Source organism: Agelaius tricolor, unplaced genomic scaffold (genome assembly GCF_023055355.1).
Source record: "Agelaius tricolor isolate 1412-34295 unplaced genomic scaffold, bAgeTri1.0.p SCAF_24, whole genome shotgun sequence".
Taxonomy (NCBI): Eukaryota; Metazoa; Chordata; class Aves; order Passeriformes; family Icteridae; genus Agelaius; species Agelaius tricolor.
Window position 1 is genome coordinate 61,683 of NW_027269284.1, and position 20,324 is coordinate 82,006.

At 44.1% G+C, this 20,324-nt stretch overlaps 1 protein-coding gene across 2 annotated transcripts in view; it reads left to right on the forward strand.

Annotated features, from left to right (window-relative positions):
• The window catches only part of SLC4A11 (solute carrier family 4 member 11), a 69,708-nt gene extending 59,021 nt beyond the window's left edge, over nucleotides 1-10,687 (forward strand). For both annotated transcript variants that reach the window (XM_071447278.1, XM_071447279.1), the window contains 3 exons: nucleotides 962-1,157; nucleotides 3,345-3,514; nucleotides 7,187-10,687. In XM_071447278.1, coding sequence (XP_071303379.1) covers nucleotides 962-1,157; nucleotides 3,345-3,514; nucleotides 7,187-7,250 — 430 coding nt within the window. In that variant the 3' untranslated portion in view covers nucleotides 7,251-10,687. The remainder of the gene's footprint in view (nucleotides 1-961; nucleotides 1,158-3,344; nucleotides 3,515-7,186) is intronic.
• The last annotated feature ends 9,637 nt before the right edge of the window (nucleotides 10,688-20,324 follow it).

Genomic DNA, 20,324 nt, shown 5'->3' on the forward strand with positions numbered 1-20,324 from the left:
ATGGGCAAAAATTTTCCCTCTTAATAGGGGGATTTATTCACTGGCTGATCCACTGTATTGTTGGATTTATCTTCTAAAAAGAAAAAAAAAAAGGAATCCTCTTTTTCTTGCCTTGTAAGTAGTCTTGACAGATGTGGGTTTCCTTTCCTCCTATTGTTTCTGGTGATTTTTTTCAGACTGGGAGGAGATGCTCACAGGTTTAGCTGAAGTGCACAGAAAACACAGCAGCCTCCCCTCGAGCAGGTTGTTAAAGCTGCTGCCTGCTTTCCTGTCAGTCTTCTCCTCAAAAAAACCTCAATTTGTGGCCTGTCAGCTCTGGAAAATTTGCATTAATTAATGACATGTTTAGCATGGTAATAGGCAGTTGCCCACAGCAGGATAGAATCCCTGTGTGGTGCTCTCAGCACTCCCCTTCCATGTAAACAGGGAGATCCTCAAATCCATCAGAAATGCTGACTCGCTCTCAGGAGGAGACTGCTGACTTTCTGTTTGTTTTTTTGTTTGTTTTTTTTTTTCCCTCCAAGACGTTCCTTATATCCTGGAGAAGTCAATGAGTTTTCTTTGGGAAAGGAGCCAGTTGCATGTGCCCAGGGTAAAGCAAGGGAAGGAAAGACCAGAAAGAGGATTCTTGGCTGGTTTGTTTTTTTTTCTTTTCTGCATTGTGCTAAACAGAATCAGTTTCGAGGGCAATTTAGTTCAGGATAGGATCTGTAGAGCTTTACAGAAGGGGAATTTGGCACTTTTCCAGCTACTCTGTTTGAGCTGTGGATTAAGTGCCTGGCCTGGCTCCAGCCAGGCTCTGCCTCCTCAATGTCAGCACGGGGCCAGAAGTGCTGATTTCAGTGGTGGGGATGAGTTTCCCTTTCCCCGGTGGCACGTGTGCTCCATGGAGCAACCGCTGGGATAAACAGGAATCCTGGGGTGTTCTCCCATCTCCTAAGCCCTCTTTTCCTGCTGCCAGGATTGTGAGTGTGAAGGAGACCCGGCTGACGAGTCTGATGGCCAATTTCCTGGTGGGGCTGTCGCTGCTGCTGCTCCCGTTCCCCCTGCAGTGGATCCCAAAGCCGGTGCTCTTCGGCCTCTTCCTCTACATCGCCCTCACCTCCATCGATGGCAACCAGCTCTTTGAGAGGGTGGCTCTGCTGCTCAAGGAACAGGTACCTGGAGTTGTGTTGGCCACCCAGCTGTTCGAACTCTCAGTGTGGGAGTTTTTTGTGAGGTGTTTCTTTTTTTGGGGGGAGATTTTAACCCCCCCTGTGCTGTCGTGTATTGTATTTGGGTTTTCCCCAGACAAAGGAAGCAATGATGTATCTGACTCCATGTTCTTAGAAGGCTAATTTAACTATATTGTATTAAAAATACTAAACTCTACTATGCTAAAGAATACAGATACTTATAAAAGGCTAAAAATATAATAATGGATTATTTTATGATACTATATTATATTAAAAATACTAAATGATACTATTCTTAAGAATACAGAAAAGATACTTACAAAAGGCTAAAAAGATAACAATTTATTATTTTATGATACTATATTATATTAAAAAGTACTAAACTATACTATACTAAAGAATACAGAAAGGATACTTACAAAAGGCTAAAAAGATAATAATGGATTATTTTATGATACTATATTATATTAAAAATACTAAACTATACTATACTAAAGAATACAGAAAGGATACTTACAAGAGGTTAAAAAGATAATGATAAAGATAATGAAAACTCCTGACTCTTTCTAGAGTCCCAACACAGCTTGGCCCTGATTGGCCAAAGAGTGAAAACAACTCCCAGCAGAATCCAATGAAACAATCACCTGTGGGTAAAGAATCTCCAAACACATTTCAAAAGAACAAAAGACAGGAGAAGCAAATCAGAGAATTATTGTTTTTCTTTTTCTCTGAGGTTTCTCAGCTTCCCAGGAGAAAAATCCTGAGCAAAGGGATTTTTCCAGAAAATGTGAATACCAAGTTGTCATCTGCAGAATAGATGCATTTAAAAAAATAATAATATATAATAAGCACAACATCAAGAAATTATGATCTTTGATTTCCCCAGCAAAGCTTCAGGCAGGTATTTTCTTGGTGCTGTTTTATACTTTCATTTTGTGTAAAATACAGCAAGATAGGATTTTAAACTCAAAATGAAATTACTTGTGTTATTGAAACCTCTGTGATGTGGGCTGAAAACAAACCTGGAAGATGTTTTTTTAAACCTGTCTCTGTTAGAGGCGCTAAAAATGTGTTGTTTGGGAGTGTAGGTGGTACCTGGAGCAATCTCCAGCTCACCTTCTCTTATATAACAAGGGTCAAGGGCTTAATAAGCCCAATATTTGGCTCTACATCTCTGCTAATCTGTCTTGATCTCTAATATTACATCCCAGAGGTCAAAACTGCGAAATTTGGGTAAAGATTACATTTGTCATGTCATGTCAATTTTTGAACAGCTACTGATGTATGTGACTTATTACTTCTGGTTTCAGTAGGAATTATGTGTGGAATTTTCCAGGTTTTGGCATGCAAAATTAAAAAGCATTCTCAAATATGGAAAACTCCCTTTTGTGGAAACCTTTTAATGAGTCATGGCACAATCTGAAAGCCACTGAGGCTGTGCTGGTGCCAGCAGACAGTCGCTCATCCTCTTCATTGATGTATAGACAGTGAGTCAAAGCCTGTGCTCAGACATGAGCAAGGAGCTGTCAAAAGAAACCACCATATTTAGCCTATTAATGTCATTTTCCCCCCCCTTATTTCTCAAAAATGGGTGGCTTATGGGAGCTGAGAAAATCCCTACAGTGTGAGCACAGCCTCTTCCCACATTTCCCTCATCTCCTGAACCCCTAAAAGGATTCAGCCAAGAGATGGGAGCACCAGGGGCAAGCCTGGAGCCTTGCAAGGCTTTAAAATAAAGAGGAGCTGGGTGTCAGGGGGAGGAGCCATGGACAGGAACAGCACCTGGATGCATCTGCTCTCCTGCCCACCTCTGGCTGTGGAGCCCTGACAATCCCAGTCCTCCTCAGGGAATCTCATTACTGCACTTCCCAAGGTATTTCATGGCACTCCAGATGTTCCCAGAGGCAATCCTGGCCCTGAGGGCTGTCCTGTGTTCTCTCCAGGCTCTCAATGCCCACTCATCCTCTGGGTCTTGCTGCCAATGCTGTGGTTTCTGGAATTAACCCTACAAATCCCGTGTTCAGCTGCTGAACCTTTCCAGGAACCTGATGGTGATTCATGCATTGTACAAATCGATGACTTCCCTCGAGCCCTGGTGTCCCAAAGCTCCATTTTGGGGTCACAAGTCCAGGTCCCTGCATGTCTAACTCGTGGTTCTTCTCTTCCCAGACCGCTTATCCTCCGACCCATTACATCCGCAGAGTTCCCCAGAGGAAGATCCACTACTTCACAGGCCTGCAGGTCCTGCAGCTCCTCATCCTCTGTGGCTTTGGAATGTCACCCCTGCCTTACATGAAGATGATCTTCCCCCTCATCATGATAGGGATGATCCCCATCAGGTAGGAAGCTTGGTTGTATTTTTTGCCCTGTCTCCCATGCCTTGTGTCTTCAGGCTTGGGTTGCTGGAAGTCTGAGGAGAGGAGAAACTGGAGCTGGACTTGTTTAGTCCAGAGAGGAGTGAGAGGGGACCTCACCAATCCATAGAAATATCTCCAGGATGGTGCCAGACTCTTTCCAGGGTGCCCAATGACAAGACAAGGACTAATGGCCACAAACAAAACCACAAGAATTCCCACCACAATGAGGAAGAATTTCTTTATGTTGAGGGTGGGAGCAGCCCTGGAGTCTCCCTCTCTGGAGACATTCCAAACCCACCTGGACACATTCCTGTGTCACCTGCTCCAGGGGGATTGGGCTGGGTCATCTCCAGAGGTCCCTTCCAATCCCAACTATTGGATGAAGTGAGTGCTTCAGGAGGGTTTTCTCCATTTTCCAGAGTAAGCAGCTCCTGGAAGTGGGTAATAACAAGGGTTTGGTTTTTTTTAACCAACTGCTCAAGCCTGAGGAGAAATCAGGATTTCACTGTTGCTGGGAGTTGTGCAGAGAGTTCTGGGCTGGCAAGTGCTCTTCTTCCAGCTTCCCAGGAGGCAAAAACTCTCCTTTTTAGTGCCTGGGAGATGCCTGATCTTCCTGAGAAGCCATAGTCCAAACCTCTAGGCAGTATTTGATAATGTTCCTTATCACTTTGCAATTTGATTTTCCAGCAGAGCTGGAAACATTTCCTAAGAGGAATCCTCATCTCTTACCCAGTGCTGTGGTGACCTCCCAGACCTGCTGCACTGCTGGATGCCCCTGACAATGATCAATTGGGTGAAACTGGCCACATTTAAACTTAAAATATATGTTTAAAGCTGGGAGGACCCTACAATATCCTACAGAGAGAACTGAGAGAGAATCATTAAGAAATTTAACTAATTTCTTCCTTGGGGTTCATTAGCAGCCACTGCCCATCATTCTCCAGTTAAATCATTCATGCTCTCAGTCCTGTGGATATAATGAGAGGCCATAAAAAGATCTTGGAAGGAACAGATCAAGTTTCCAGTCCACTTGATTATTTTTAGGCCAGCATGGTACCAGTGATATCTGCTTGACTTTGAGCTTGCAGTCTCAGAGATTTTGCCTCTGATCCCGAAGTTCAGGGCTGCCAATTTGCTGCTCTGCACCACCTGCTGTGGTGTTTTCCTTGGCTGATAAAGATGGGTCCAGTCCTTTCTGAAACAAAAGCAAATGTTAGAGCCACCATGGCTTTCAACAGGATCATGTCAGAGCCATTTGGGCTGGATTTTAAAAGATAAACAGGCTTGGAAAACACAGAAATTATTGTTCCTCTGGTGGTAATGCCTCACCTGCCCTTCACACTGGTGGCACTTGGGGTGCCTGGATGAGTGGCTGGTAAATATTCCAACTGTGAGCAGAGCTGCATGAGTGGCTCTTGTGGGAATTGCAGCTCAGTGCAGAACAGAAAACGTGGGGCACACTCAGCCAAATTCAGGTATTGGACATGGTATAAAAAGCTCAATTAGTGTGGAGAGAATGCAGACAAAAAACCTGATTTTGTACTCAGAGCTAGATACTAATATGCAAATCTATCTTCTTTTCAGTAAATCAGATGCTGTCACTTTATACCCTCTGTGTTGCTAACTCATTTCTCTTTCCAGGGCAGTTTTTTCCCAGCAGCTGGATAATCAGCCCTGCTGCCAAGGGGGAGATGCTGCTGCCTGGCACAGCGTGGAAATTTGCCCTTGGCTTTGCTTCCTCTGATTTCTTTTGCCTTCATGTAGTCTCTGTGGCCTCCAGCCAAGAAGGCAGCACCATGATCCATGAGCTCTGTAGTTAATGACTTTTTCCCAAAGATTTGGCACTCTAAATAGATGAAGCACTTGAAGAAATTTAATATATTTTCTCCAATTTTTTTTTTAAAGAAGTGAAGGGAGAAAGAGGAGATGGGACAGTAGCCAGGGGGCAAATTCAAGAATCAAACAAGGCATAGCTTGGTATCCTACCCAGAACTCAGCCACGTCCCAAAGCCACATTTCCATCCATCCAACAGCTGGAGAAACATGATTTGTGTTGTCATTAGGGGGGGATCACTGGTGTGGTCTCAGACAGATACTGAGAAGCCACTGAAATCCATGACTGCAGTGGAAAAGAGCCTGTTGGAAGAAAACTTGATCTCTTTGGCTATTCCCAGTTCCTGGCCTAGATTCAGAACTTTGGGATGAGGAGTTTTTGGTTGCCCACAGAAGAATCTTCTCTCCAAGTTCTCTTATCTGGGCTCTCAAGCATTTTATTCTATGATGGGTCTGTTTAAGGACATCCTGGTATTTCTCATTAATAAGTCATGTTTGGGATCTCTTGCACAGCTGTTGAAATCTGAAACTGATTTTTTGGTGCTTTATGAGTTACTTTAACAGCTGAAGAGTCACCTCCTTGTTAAACAAGGCAAAATGCCACATAAACGTGCATTGGGGTTTTTTTTAATTGTCTTTTTTTCTTGTTGTGGTTGTTGTTGAGTTGTAGTTTGTATTTTATTATATAGTATTTTATTTATAAAATATAATATAATATTTATTTATAAAATAAAATATATATATTTTTATATATAAAATATAATATAATATAATATATAATATTTATAAAATAAAATATAATAAATAAAATAGTATTTTATTTATAAAATAAAATATAATATAATATTATAAAATTTTATAATATTTATAAAATAAAATATAATAATTTTATTTATAAAATACCCTATAATAAAATAAAACAATACCCTATAATAATAGAATAAAATAATACTTTTTAATAATAAAATAATAAAATAATAAAATAATAAAATAATAATAAATACAAACTATTTTATTTACAAAATATTGAATTAGTTTAAAATATTCTTTAAAAACACTTCTTAAAATAAATTTAAATTTTATTTTAATGCGTGAAGGTAGTATGAAAGTAGTGTTCACTCTTATTTTAAAATTATGTATATAATATTATTTATTTATGTAAATATATTATTTGGTTTTTTATTTAAAATTTATGTGTATAAGTTTATTTATTTGTGTGAATAATTTTATTTATTTACAAGATTTAGAAGAGCAACTTCACAGTGCCTTTCTAACCCAAATATATTAATTTGTGAGAATGTTCTTGCAAAAAATCAAATTAAAAAAAAAATTATAGTAATTTTTTTAATTAATTTTTTTATAGTAAATTTACTTTTTAAAGTAAGTTTATAAAAATTTTTTGAAGTAATTTGTTTTACATGTGTTTGTCCATGCATCTCCATGGACATGTGGAGTTTGTCCATCTCTGTCTGTGGAGAAGTCAGACACCAGGTCAGGATGGTCTTGTTTGGAGTCATGGCTCTTCACCTCTGTATTTTTGTCACCCTGAGGACTTGGTGGTGACAGAGCTCTAGGAAAGTGACTTCCTCCAGTGAAGATGAGGATGAGGATGTTCTCTTTCCAGCTGGAAGGAGGGAGGAGGCTCTTGCAGAGGGAGCCTGGCACTGCTGTTCTGTAAACAAACGCTGTGTTTGCTTTTGTGGGGTTTTGCTGTCCCCCTCAGTGGGTGAATCCCACAGCCAATCTCACCCAGGAGCTTTAGGACAAAGAGAAAAATGCTGCACAAACAAGGACTGACTCCTTCTCTCTGCTCTGCCCTAGGTACAACCTGCTCCCCAGGATCATCGAGGCCAAGTACCTGGATGCCATGGATGCAGAGTACTGAGTGTCCCCTGCCTGCAGAGCAGCAGAGACAGCCCCTGGGGGCCAGCCAAGGCCTGGGACCATCCCTGCAGCTTCCTTCCACCACTTCCTTCGTGCTCTGACGTTGGCAATGCACTCCTGTCACAGCTCCAAGGGGCCTGTGCCAGACCAAGGGAGCCTTGGACTGAGAGGACGCTGCTCTCTGGAGCTGTCAGGCCAAGGAGCTTTATGGAAAATGCTTCTTTCCACACCCCCAAAGCACACCAACCCCAAAGATCAGCCTGGCTGCATGGCTGGAGCATCCAGAGTTGGCCTGTGTTCCCTTGTTTGAGGGTGGGGGGGGATTTTTTAATGCACCACATCCTTTTCTTCCCCAACACTAAGAACAGACCCTTGTTTTATAGAATGACAGCCCTGGCCTGGCCTTGGAAATTCCAATTCCCTGTGCACCTAGTGTTCCCAAATTGGTGTTCTGGGTGGGATGGCCTCGTGCTAAACCACTGATGGCAGCAGAGATGGTGGCTGTTTTCTCACATTCATGGCTTTGGAAACAGTTGCAATGTGTACTGCTACAACCCACAGTTTTGGATGAATCTTTAATCCCAGCAGATGAGCTGGGAACGTTCAGAGGCTGGGCTCACATGGCCCTGTGGATGAAACCCCTGCTGGGTTTGAGCTGTTTGGGCATTAGTTTGGATCTCTCTCCCGTTTCTCCTGGGTAATCAAACACAGAATTGTAGGTTTTTGCACAACTGCAGCATTTTTTGCTTGCACCCAGAGGGCAGTTGTGTGGAGGTTGCATATACATATGTACAGTAGTGCCTATGTGTACATATATACATATGGAGTTGTGTATATATTTTGCATAGATATACAAATAGGCCTGGTTCTTTCCAAATTCACAAAGTGTTTTGTGCAGTCAGTGTTACCCACCATGTCCTGACCATATACTTGTTCTCTCTGCTTCAGTGCTGCTTTTTCTCATTTGAGGTATGGTCACTTTTATTCCTTTGGAAGCTGCTCAGTTACTGGTTCTGTTCATGTGTTGCTTTCTTCAAGGTGTTTTCTTTGCTTTCTCCTTCCTGTGGCTTGAGACCTTCATCATTCTGTCTCGAGGCTCCACCATGTGAATTTTTCATTTAATTTTGATGTACAGAATGCAATGAAAAATTTCCTCTTTTCACCTAATCAATATTTGTTGGTCATTTCATTGTTTCTGTTGCGTAGCTGATTTCCAGTTTCCCCCTCCCTGCCCCTCCCAGATGTTATATTATATTTCTGGATGAATCTTAACTTCTGCTGTCTTTTATATTTCAGTTTATTTAATTTTGCTTGTACTATGGTCAGTTTTCTTATTTGGAGTACTGTGAAACAAGCTGCCCTTTAGTTCAGTGCTTGGCACATCACAGGTCACAGCTAAAAATGTGCAGAAAATTGTGGACCTCGATGGTGAACTTTCAAAAGAGTAGAAATGAGGGAAGAAGAGGAATGTAAAATCTAAATTTATCAGCACAGAGAAATGTTTCTTACCAGTTACTTGCCCAGCAAATGATGCAGAGTTTTTTCCTCCCACCCCAGCATGGTGAGGGAGACCAACCCAGCCATGAGGGAGGAAGGCTTTGGGTGCAAAGCTCCTGTGCTGATGCTAAGCTAGGCTCAAGCCACTGCAGATTTGGTGTATTTGCACTAAAGATCAGAAGGTATTTAATCTTTGTGGAGCTGCCCACAGCTCTCAAACACGTGTGCAGAACTAATTTTTGCAATTTCTTATAAAACCCTTTGTACTGAGACTCTGAAGGAGAGCAGTGAGAGTTCCTCTATCCATGATTTTATATCCCTGAGGGAATTGTAGGGGAAACCCCTCAGCTTAGCAAGCAAAACAATGTCACAGACAGCAAAACCACAACTTCCATGTGGCACCAGGATGATGTGAGAAGTCTCAGGGTCAGGGTGACCCCCCCAGTGCATCAAGGCAGGGAATTTGGCTTTCAGCAGCCTCAGGGGCAGCTCCTGCATGTCTGACAAGAGCAGGTACAAACCCAAACGTGGTTTCTGACCATTTTCCCCAAGATTCCCTGGCTTTTGAGTCATTTATGTGGCAGGATCACTCAGAGCTGTTGGCAAGGGCTGCGTGCCCGAGCAGGGACGGGCAGGATTTCGGAGGTGGCACAACTCTGATCTTCAGTCAACAGCAAAAGGGCAGGTGACAGGCAGCAGCTCAGGACCTGCTGGGAGCCAGGGAGTGCAGAGGGCTGCTGAGGCTGAAATAACATGCTTTTCCCACAGATGTCAAAAGATTGAAGCAAAGCTGCAATCAGAGGTGTCATCCTCTGGCTGAGTAAAGCTGGAACACACACGTGAGCTGTGGGTGAATTCCTGCTGTCTCCACAGGAAAAAGTCACCTTGGGGGGTGGTGTAAGGGATATTTTGGGTGCTGTGGCTGGAGGAAGGACAGGTTGTCCCCAAGGGAATGTGGCTTTGGTCCTCTTTGAGGCTCTGGGTGGGATTTGCCACAGTGGGGTGGACTGGCCTGCAGGTTTTACCAGGTGAAATAATTTTGAGATGCACCCTCCATCCCCCACTTAGAAGAGCCAAAAATGTCCCCGTTTAAAGGTTTAAAGCCTTTTTAAAAGATCCATTTCAGGTAGTGTCAAATGGTGCAGAGAGAATTGAAAATCCAGGCAGCAGGGAGGGTTAAATATCAACCACAACTCTTGTTTGTATCTTTTCTTTTCCTTCAGAGGTGTGACTTCAGTGTTTGTGTTTCCTTTGTAGCATCAGTAGGATTCTGTTCTGCAGGGTTTTTGTTCTTACAGAAGTCAGGGGCCCAAGAATCAACTGATGGGAAATCAGCACAGCTTGAGGGGGGGGAAAAAAAAAGCTGTGCTGGCTTGGACTGACTGAACATTTGAACCTGTGTCTCAATATTTGGGTGGGAGATGTGAGACTCGAGGCCTCTTGTCTCAGGAGGGATTTTCATGATCCTGCAGAGGATTTTATTTTATTTTTTTCCATGCCTTTTCTCTTCTTGTTTGCTTCTGGTTTTGCTGACTTAAGTGCAGGCGTTTCCAGGAAGTAGCTGACTAGGGAAGGAGGGTTTGTTCAGAGTTGATTGAGCACTTTAATACTTCTGTGAAGGTTTAAGACAATTAGAATGTAAAAGAAGTTTTGTTATAAGCTCTTTATATACGCACAATGCTCTGTGTAACTGTTGCCAAAGAACTGAGTCTGAAAGGTGTCAAGAGCTGTTGGGAGAGTCTGTGGGCTTCACCTGGCATTGCAAGGTAGGGAAAGCTTCTGAAACGAGTGGGTTTTGGAAGTTGCCATTTGACAGCTGCCAAAACGATCAGAAACTGGAGATAGAATAAAATTCTACTCTCAAACTTGTAGTTCTTGATCCTTGCGTTGAATGTAGGAGCTAGAAGTGAGCTTGACAATTAAAATTGGATTTGTACCTGACTGGTTTTCTTGGTCTGAGACTTTATTTTGTTGCTTTTGGAGACATGCTGTGTGGGGGATTTGATTTGTTTGTCCATGTAAATGAAGGGAAGTTGGTGAAAAGGTGGAACTTGCTGAACAAGCAGTGCAGCCCTTTTGGGATTGCTTGGGAAGCAGAGCTGACACCTGCACTGCAACAACCCCAAACTCCCTGGCACCGACATTTGAAGTTATTTAATAAATGTCAAGCTCCACTTGGATGTGCTGCAGAAGGATGGGGGTGGAATAAAGGGATTCATCTGCTTTGGCTCAGAGCTGCTGATGGTGAAGGGGTCCAGGATGAGCCCCAGCACTGTGGGACACAACATGAACTTCCTGATGATCCAGGGAACTGGGATGTTCTGGAAAGAAACAGGGGGCATGGCCACACTTCTGTACAGTTGTAGGTTCTTCCCCAAAATTCCACATCCCCAGCTGCACCCAGAGACTTCACAAACCTCTGCTGATGATCTTTGGCTGCTTTAGGAGCTGCTGCTGCACTCTGCTCTGTGGACACTCCTGGGAGGAGCTGGAAGTTCCCCCACAGTTGGATGGATTTGGAGGTGGGAGGGCAGGGGTTGGTTTGGGCGGTTTTTGTGGAGTTCTCAGCAACCAGAAAGGGACCTGAGCTGTCACATCACCTGAAGCAGCTCCTGTGTGTCCCACCAGGCAGTGGCACCATCATCACACATTCATGTTACTCCTTCCCAACCTTTTTTTTATTGTTTGTTGCATTCTGAATCTGCCCTTTGCAGGGTTTTTACCTGTCTAGAACACTGATGGGCAGAGCCAGGGGTGGCTCAAGCACTTCTGTTGTGCCTGTTCCCCCAAAACTCAGTGGGAGCTGTTTGCTGGCACCTCCTGAGCCAGCTCTCTGCTTCCCCAGCCCGTTCTAGAAGCTCCCTCTGGAATTTCCACTGGGGAAATGTTGAGTGGGAATTTTTCCTGGAGAACCTGGGCCTGTGTCTGGCAGTGGCTGCTCAGTGTCTGATCAGTGATGAGGATTCATAACAGTGCAGCCCCTGCACCTCCCCATCTCTTCAAAAATCTCCTTTATGGCCCCTGTTCCAGTGGGGGTGCCCTCCTTTCATCTGCCAAGCTTCCAAAAGAGCCCAAATAGACATAATGGGGTGGGGCTGTGTTGTTTTCTGTGCTGAGGCCTGAGAATGTTGGAAGAGAATCATCTTCTCTAATGGTTTTCCTGTCTAATTAAGGCATTGAAGGACCAATCCCTGTCCATCCCACTTTGCTCTGCTTGCAAAGAGCAAACCATCAACCTTGTGGGCAGAGCAGAGGGGAGGGAGTTGTTGCAGTTCAAGCTTTAGAATCACAAATTAGCACTTTCCTCTTTGGCTTTTGGGTGTTTTCCTTTCACACTTCCCTGGCTGTGTCTTCCTCTGCCTTGTACAAAACGCTGCATGAGCTGGGATCGCTTTGCTCTGCTCTGATGTCACATTAAATATTGAAGAGCCTGTCCTGGGGGAGCTGCTGCCTTCTGCTCCCCATCTGCCTCTCCTGCAGGGAGCTGCTGCTCACTTGGAGACTCTGCTCCTCATCCAGGAGACAAATCCCTGCTGCTGCAGGAGCAGTGCCCCAGAAGGGGCACACAGAAGGGGCACTCAGCCACAGAAGGGGAGCAAAATGCAGAGAGTTGGGAAAAACAAAAGAAGAAAAAAGAAAAGAAAGTCTCTCCCTCCTGTTCTGAGTGATGTTGGGATTTCTTAGCACGTGGAGAGAAGCAGCAGTGATGTGAGCAGGACCCTGCAGGAAATTCTTCTCAAGTTCAACACGTGGGGGACTGATTTCAGTGCTGATTTTGGGAGGGCTGGGAGCAGCTTCCACCTGCCTAGGCAGATCCAGGGATGGCTCAAGCACCTCTGCTGTGTTTGTTCCCCCAAAACTCAGTGCAAGCTGTTGGCTCATCTGCCCAGCAGCAGCAGCAATTGGTGTCCTGGAATGCTTGTTTGAGGTGACTTTCCCATGGCTGGATGGCCTGGGTGGTTCTGCAGCCCTGGGTGCCCTGAGCATCCCCAGTGCTGGGGGGAGCCCAGAGCCCAGGCTGGGTCCCCTCCTGTCTGGAGCTGCTTCCCCTGGGAGCTGGGCTGGCACTTCCCTGGGGTTTAAAGCATCACATTGCTCACATCTGGGACCAGAGCCACTGATTTCAAACCTCCAGGGAGCAGGATTTTATGGGAGTCACATCTTCATGGAATCACAGAATGGTTTGGGTTGGAAAGGACCTTAAAGCTCATCCAGTTTCACTCCAGTGGACACCTCCCACCGGCCCAGGTTGCTCCAAGCCCCATCCAGCCTGGTCTTGGACACTTCCAGGGATCCAGGGGCAGCCACAGCTTCTCTGGGAATTCCATCCCAGCCCCTGCCCACCCTCCCAGGGAACAATTCCTTCTCAATCCCCATCCATCCCTGCCCTCTGGCAGTGGGCAGCCATTCCCTGTGTCCAGGCCCCTTCCCTGCAGAGCTCCCTCCCATCTCCACCACTTCTGATAATTAAAAACTAATTCTGATTCTGGGATTTAGTCTGGAAGCTGCAGCCCCTGGGAGGTGTTGGATGTGTCCCTCTGGAGCTGGGCCATGCTCTGAGAACCCTGCAGGTCCAAGGGGATCCCATGGGAGAAGGAATGATCCAGCTGCAGAGCACAGCTGGGGAGTGAGGAGCTGCTGATTGACCCTGGGAGGGTTCAGCCTGTGCTGTCACACTGCTCTAATCAGTGACTGAGGGCTCTGCTGGTTTTGGAGGTGTTTATCCCCTCTTTTCCCTGTCCTCTTTGTTGGTGGGAGTTTGTACCTTGTCCCCAAAAAGATTGGACTCAATGATCCTTGTGGGTCCCTTCCAAGCCAGGAAGGGACCATGATCCTATGAGATGATCCTATGAGATGTTACCCCAGAAAGCAGAAATTCTAAAACTAAAAACTGCAACAGTTCAGCTCCTAAAAAGCCCCAAACTTTACCCAAACAAAGTACACCCTCAAATGAATGCAAACCAACCCCTTGCCCATGATCCCACCTGAGAAAGGCACATCCTAAATACGTAAATATCTTAAATCCTCCCTCATTTCCCCTCCTGCTTTCCCTGGAGGGAGTGTAAATGCAGGATAAGCCCTGCTTAAGAGGAGAAACCTCCCAGGGGCAGACCCAGCTCATCCCCAGCCCTGCATCCCCTCCTCTGCAGCACGGGCTGGATTCCCAGTGATGTGCAGCAGTGCTGGGTTTATTTCCCCCCATGATGTGTAACTGGTTAAATCCTTCTCCACTGGGAGCCCAGGAGGTTTTTCCCAGGATTCTGAGAAAGGATTTGAAGTGAGGGAGGTCCCTGTTCAGGGATTTCTGGCCCATGGATATTGCACTTGCTAAAGAGGCTCTCCCAGAGCACGTCCCTGATCTGGTGTTGATTTTCCAGTGAAGGATTTCTTTTGATAAAAGTTACTTGGAAGGGGAGGGAGGGAGAGGGAATTCCTTGGCTGTATAAGGAAGCTCTGTATTTAAAATGGAAATAAAATAGAAATATGCTGTTTATATATTTCTACTTTTTGCCCAATCCCTGTTTTTTCTTTAATTTGGGTTTCTCTCCCAGTGCTGAGGGTGTTTCTCTGGGGACTGGGGATATTTGGGTGATCCCCAGCACCTGGAGCACTTGAGCATCTCAGCTGTGACTGTAAGAGCACGTGTCTGACACAGGAGAGTCTGGGGAGACAAAAATTGGATTATTTCATCATTTGATGGAGAATAACTGCACCTTTTACCTGATTTGGTGCACTGGCAGCATCTGGAGCTGGCTCTGACTTCCTTGGCATCACCCAAAGCAGAGATGAGCCCAAATCCAGGGGAGTGTTGTCACTGGGGAGCCTGGGAATTCTCCAAGGAGTGGATTTGTTACCTGCCACAGGATCCAACATCCAGCTGCCAACTCCAACCTCCTGCAACTCAGAGAGGAGCTCACAAGGACACGAGATTGAGGTGAGGCTGGCAGTGGCTGAGTGGGTCTCAGAGCAGGATCTGGGACAATCCAGAGCCTGCCACTATATAAATTGTAACATTTATTTTTTTATATTATGATATCAAGATTGATATAATCTATATCAATCCCTGTATATTTATATATTGATATATTGCCATACATATATTTTAATATTGATGTATCAATATTTATATATTGATATATTATTATATTATTATACATATATTACAATATTGATGTATTTACATAATAATATTCATATATTTATTGATTATATCATATATATTGATAACATATTACATATTTATTTTTATTTATTAGTGATATATATTGATTTTTATTATTAATATTATATCAGTATTGGTGTTATTATATTATTGTTTGTTGATGATAAATAAATAATAAATATATAATATAATATATATAATATATTATATATATTATATATTATATATAATATAATATATATTATATAATTATTATATAATTATATTATATATTCTATTATATATATTATATGATATATAATATATAATAATATATATATTTAATGCCAATATTGCAACAATTTTATTGTCCCTGGTCTCCAGCCACTGCATCTCCCCAGGTTCTGTGGGATTCCTCCTCCAGCTCTGACCTTCATCAGCATGAGCTGCCCTAAAGCAATGCTGGTGACCCTCATATAAATCTATTTATTTTTAAAAATCCCAATTCCTAAATGGACAGGACCCCAGGAAAAGGGGCAGCAGTTTGGGTGGTGTTAATTTGGGTGATTTTTGATTCCCTTGGATTTTTGGGATGGGAGATGCTCCCTGCTGTGCCATGGGGACTGCTGGGATGTGCCAAGAGCAGAGCACTGACCCTGCCCCAGCCCAGGGCTGCTCCCTCCTGCACAGGCTGGAGAGCCCAAAACAGGAGAGGAAAATGGGTGGGAAGTGGAAACCCCCCCCAGTCTGGGGTTTCTGTGGCTGAGATGACCCCAAGGTATTAAAAGTCTTTTTTCCCGGTCCCACGACCAAAGAAGAAGTGGAGATTCTGCTTTTCAGTCAGTTCTGCTTTTCAAGGCTGTTTATTTTCTCTCATCTATCACATTCTTTCTCTGACCTGCTGAGGTCTGTCCAGCAGGTTGGGTTGTGGCACAGTCCCTGCCCTTGGGATGGTGTTGGCTTTTTATACTAAGAACTACCTGTACTTTATTTACAATAATTTTCCAATACTATCACCTATGTTAGACACTCTGTCTCTACTCTAAACCAGTCCAAAAGTGCCACCATCACAGCAGAAGATGGAGGACAAGAAGAAGAAGAAGAAGAAGACAGAACACACCCAGATTCCTCCATCTTGCCTCTTGAACCCCCATTCTAAAACCCCCAAAATTCTACTTTTCCACCCTGTGATAAATTCACTACCATTCTACTCAAACCCTCGTGGCTTGTAAATCTTCACACAAAGTTGTGTTCCCATGGGCTAAAATTGAAGGCACAGGTGGTTGTGACTCCTTGCCAAGGGTCTCTGAGCCCCTGCCAGGGTCTGGACTCCTCCAGGGCAGCCAGAGCAATGTCCTGGGCTCTGACACAACAGAGCCCTTTGGGGGTGTGGGGACCCTGCAGGTACCTGGGGATGGGACGTGTGTGGCACCTTCTGGATGTCACTGCCTGGATTTCCTTGGGATGAGCCTCTGCAAGGTGCCAAGTGCCCCTGATTTTATCATGATATGGGTTTAAATGTTGGTGCAGAGCTGGGGAAGGTCAGGTGGGGACATGTTTCCCTCACCGTGTCCTTCCTTCCCCACCAGGACACTCGTGGTGCTCTGCCAGGAGCTTTGCAGGAGGTTTGAAATAGGACATGGCCCAAAATTTCATGGATAAAGTGTCCAAGGAAGAGCCAGGCCCCAGGGATGTGATGTGTGGGTTTGCCCTGTGCCATGGAGGGCGTGGAAAAAGGGATTATTTAGGGTGGCTGCATCTTCAAACTGATGATTTTGTCAGTAATTTTCCCTCCTCGATCTCCTGCCTGGGTTTAAACTACAAAGGGAGTTGGAATATTCCTCCCTGCACTTCCCAGCCCTATCAAGAACTGAAATATCTTCCTGGAGTGACCCAGGTGTGCCAGGGTCTGTCACAGCCCCCAGATATCCACTGCAGCAAAGCTGGGGAGAAGGAACCACTTATTCCCTGTGCCCTGAATTTTGGGGGGATGCAGAACCCAGAGATGGACCAGAAGAGAAAGCAGCAGAAATGCTGCAGCCAGCCAAGGGTCAGAAATCTGAATTTTTCAGTGTGTGAGCCAAAAAGACAATTAATTGTAGCTTCTTTTATTATTTTTTTTCTTCTTCTTTTTTTTTTTTTTTTTCCCTTTTAAATTTTGTGTTTCTTTCTGGCCCCAAAACCCGCTGGTTTTCATCGGGAGTTTGATGCGCTGAGAACCGGTGCCATCTAGGGGACAGAGAGGAGAACAAGGACAGGGAGGAGAACACCGGGGTGGGTTCCGCTCCCAAAACTGCAGAATCTGCTCCAGCCCAATCCCCTCCATGCCCAGGGCACCGAGCCTGGAGAACCCCGGGCCCAGAATGGGAACCTGGTGGGTGCAGGGCTCGACTCGAGCTCACCCAGCCCCAAACCCTGTGTGAAAAACAGAAACCATGGAAGGGTTTTGGTTGGAAGGACCTTAAATCCCCTCTCATCCCATGGGCAGGGACACCTCCCACTGTCCCAGGCTGCTCCAAGCCCTTTCCAACCTGGTGGCATTTTTAAAATTTCTTTTTCATTTTATTAATTTTCTTTTCATTTCATTGATTTTTTTTTTCATTTTATAATTTCTTTTTGTCCAACCTGGCCTTGGACACTTCCAGGGCGTTGCCTTCAAGAAAAAGCTTCTGCCCAAAGCCAGGCACCCAAAAATTTTGGCAGAAAAGGTTTTCATGGAGTGGTTTGCTCCCAGGGGGACAGAGCTCCAGGCTGGTGTCCTGCAGCAATGTCCCCTCCTCCTGCTGCTCCACAGGGACCTGTCCTGCTGTGCTTTAGGAAGGGTTTGGCCAGGAAAGGTTTGCTCTGCATGGGGATGGTCCAGAGGTGTTACAGGATCACAGAATTATTCAGGGTGGAAAAGCCCTGAGGTCACCCAGGTCCCCCAGCACTGCCAAGGCCACCCCAAGGGCCACATCCACATGGCTTCTAACCCCCTCCAGGGATGGGGACTCCAGACTGCTCTGGGCAGCTGTGCCAGGGCTGGACAACCCTTTCCATGATGAAACTTCCCCAATATCCAATCTAAAGCTCCCCTGGCCCATCCTGAGGCCGTTCCCTCTGCTCCTGTCCCTGTTCCCTGGAGCACAGCCCGACCCCCCCGGCTGTCCCCTCCTGTCAGGAGCTGTGCAGAGCCACAAGGGCCCCCCTGAGCCTCCTTTGCTCCAGGGTTTTCCCCAGGCACTGTCACTATCATATGTGCTGGAAAATCCCTTCACCAGGGTTTTTCTCCTGAGAAGCTGAGAAGCCTCAGAAAAGAAATGCAAACAATGATTATCTGATGGCTTGGAATGTGCTCTGGAGGTTGTTCACCAACAGGTGAACCTTTGATTGATTCCATGTGAATTGTTTTTAATTAATGACCAATCCCAGTCCAGCTGTGTCAGAAGTCAGGTCAGTCACAGGTTTTCATTATTCATTCTTTTCTAGCCTTATGCTGTATCCTTTCTCTTTCTTTAGTATAGTTTTAGTATATCAATATAATGTAATATCATGTCATGTAATGTAATATAACATTATACTATATTAATATATAATGTAAAATATATTATTTTATTTTATTAATATTAATATATGATATTAATTAATATATGATTATATTATATTAATAATATTAATTGAAATTTATTAATTTGTTAATATTATATATAATGCATAATATATGTTATATACTATATTATATATATTATATTATGTAATATATTATAATATACTGAATATAATATAATATAATATAATTATATATAATTATATATATTTATATTTATATGTTTATATATATTATAATTTTTATCTGTTATAAATTTACAATTATATATAATATATATTTTTATATATTATTATAATTATATGTAATTATTGTATATATAATTATTATCATATATAATGATTATATATAATAATTATTAATAGTAATACATTAAATATTCTATATATTTTATATATTATAATTATATATTATGATTATAATATATTAAATAGATATTATTATATATATCAGCCTTCTGAGAACTTGGACTCAATTCTCATCTCTCACCTCGTCCTGGGGACCCCCACAACAACACCACAACAATTGGTGACCACCAATTGCCACCAAAGAGGACCCCTCTCTATCTGAGCCCCCAGAATAAATCTGTTCTCTTACTGCACCAGCCTAAATCCAGTCTCTTCCCAAACCCTTGGGAGAGCAGCAGGAGGACAAGCTGCACTTCCATCACTTTGAATAAATCACCAGCACTAAGGATAACAAATAAAATCACCAATCAAAGTCTGGCAATTGGGCGAGTACAGCCTCAAGCCAGGGCTGAGGGCTTTGTCTTGGAGACTTCACCTAAATCACTTTTTTTCACTCTTTCCTATTTCAGGTTTTTGGGGTTTTTTTCCCCCCAACTTCACCAGCCCCTCTGGAAATCCTTTTGGCACCCACCAAGGGCAGCTTCAGGGTGGACAGGAGAGGCTGCAGCCAAAATTTTGTTATCAGGGGCTTCTCTCCCACCTGCTCATCCCAAATGTCCCCTGCAGCTCATCCCCACGTCCCCAGGGCAGTCCCAGCTCCCATCGGGGGCACCTGGGGGCGCATCTTGCCCTGATGGAGAAAGGAGAAACCCCTGAGAGCCTCCCCAGGTAACCAAAATTTGTAAATCCCCACTAAAAGCTGCCTGTTGTCTGTGCAGGCTCCAGCAGAGGGAGTGAGGCTGCACGGAACGGGATTAAAACACTTCAGCAAATCCACCTTTTGGAGATGAATTATTGGGAATGAATTATTAACGATCCTGTGGATTGTTTTCCTGTGACATTTCCAGTTGTTCCTCACCTGCTCAAACAGCAAAATGTATTGGGAGCCTTTAAAAACAACTGAAAAGTTTCATTTATTAATCTCTTTTTTTCTATTTTAGGCAGAACCAATAAGGAAAAAAACCACCCCAAAATCCTCTCTCAGGGTTTTAAATTCCAGGTCAATTTAAAGGTTAAATTTTAAAATTTTAGGTAAATTTTAAAATTACAGGTAAATCTAACGGGATTGGACCCCAGGGCAAGGGATTAATTTCTGGGAGATCCAACCCTCTCTTGGGTACCACATTCCCACCACTTTATTCACTTTATTTGTGTTTGCTGGGTGATTCTGGGGAGATGCTCCTTGATGCTCATCAGGGCTGGTTTTGGGGGAGCCTCAGAGGGAAGGCAGGAGATGCCCATGGAAAGAAGGGGATGGGGTTTGGGTCACTAAAACACCTCAGATTTTGTTATTCCTGATCACAGCACCTACAGAGAAGCTTTGGATACCCCGGGACTGCTCACCCCGAATTTCCCTGCAGGTCAAATCCACCCTTAGGGATGCTCCTTAAAAGCTGAGAGTGCCAAGGGATTCATTTTATCCATCTGGGCAGGCTCTGCCTG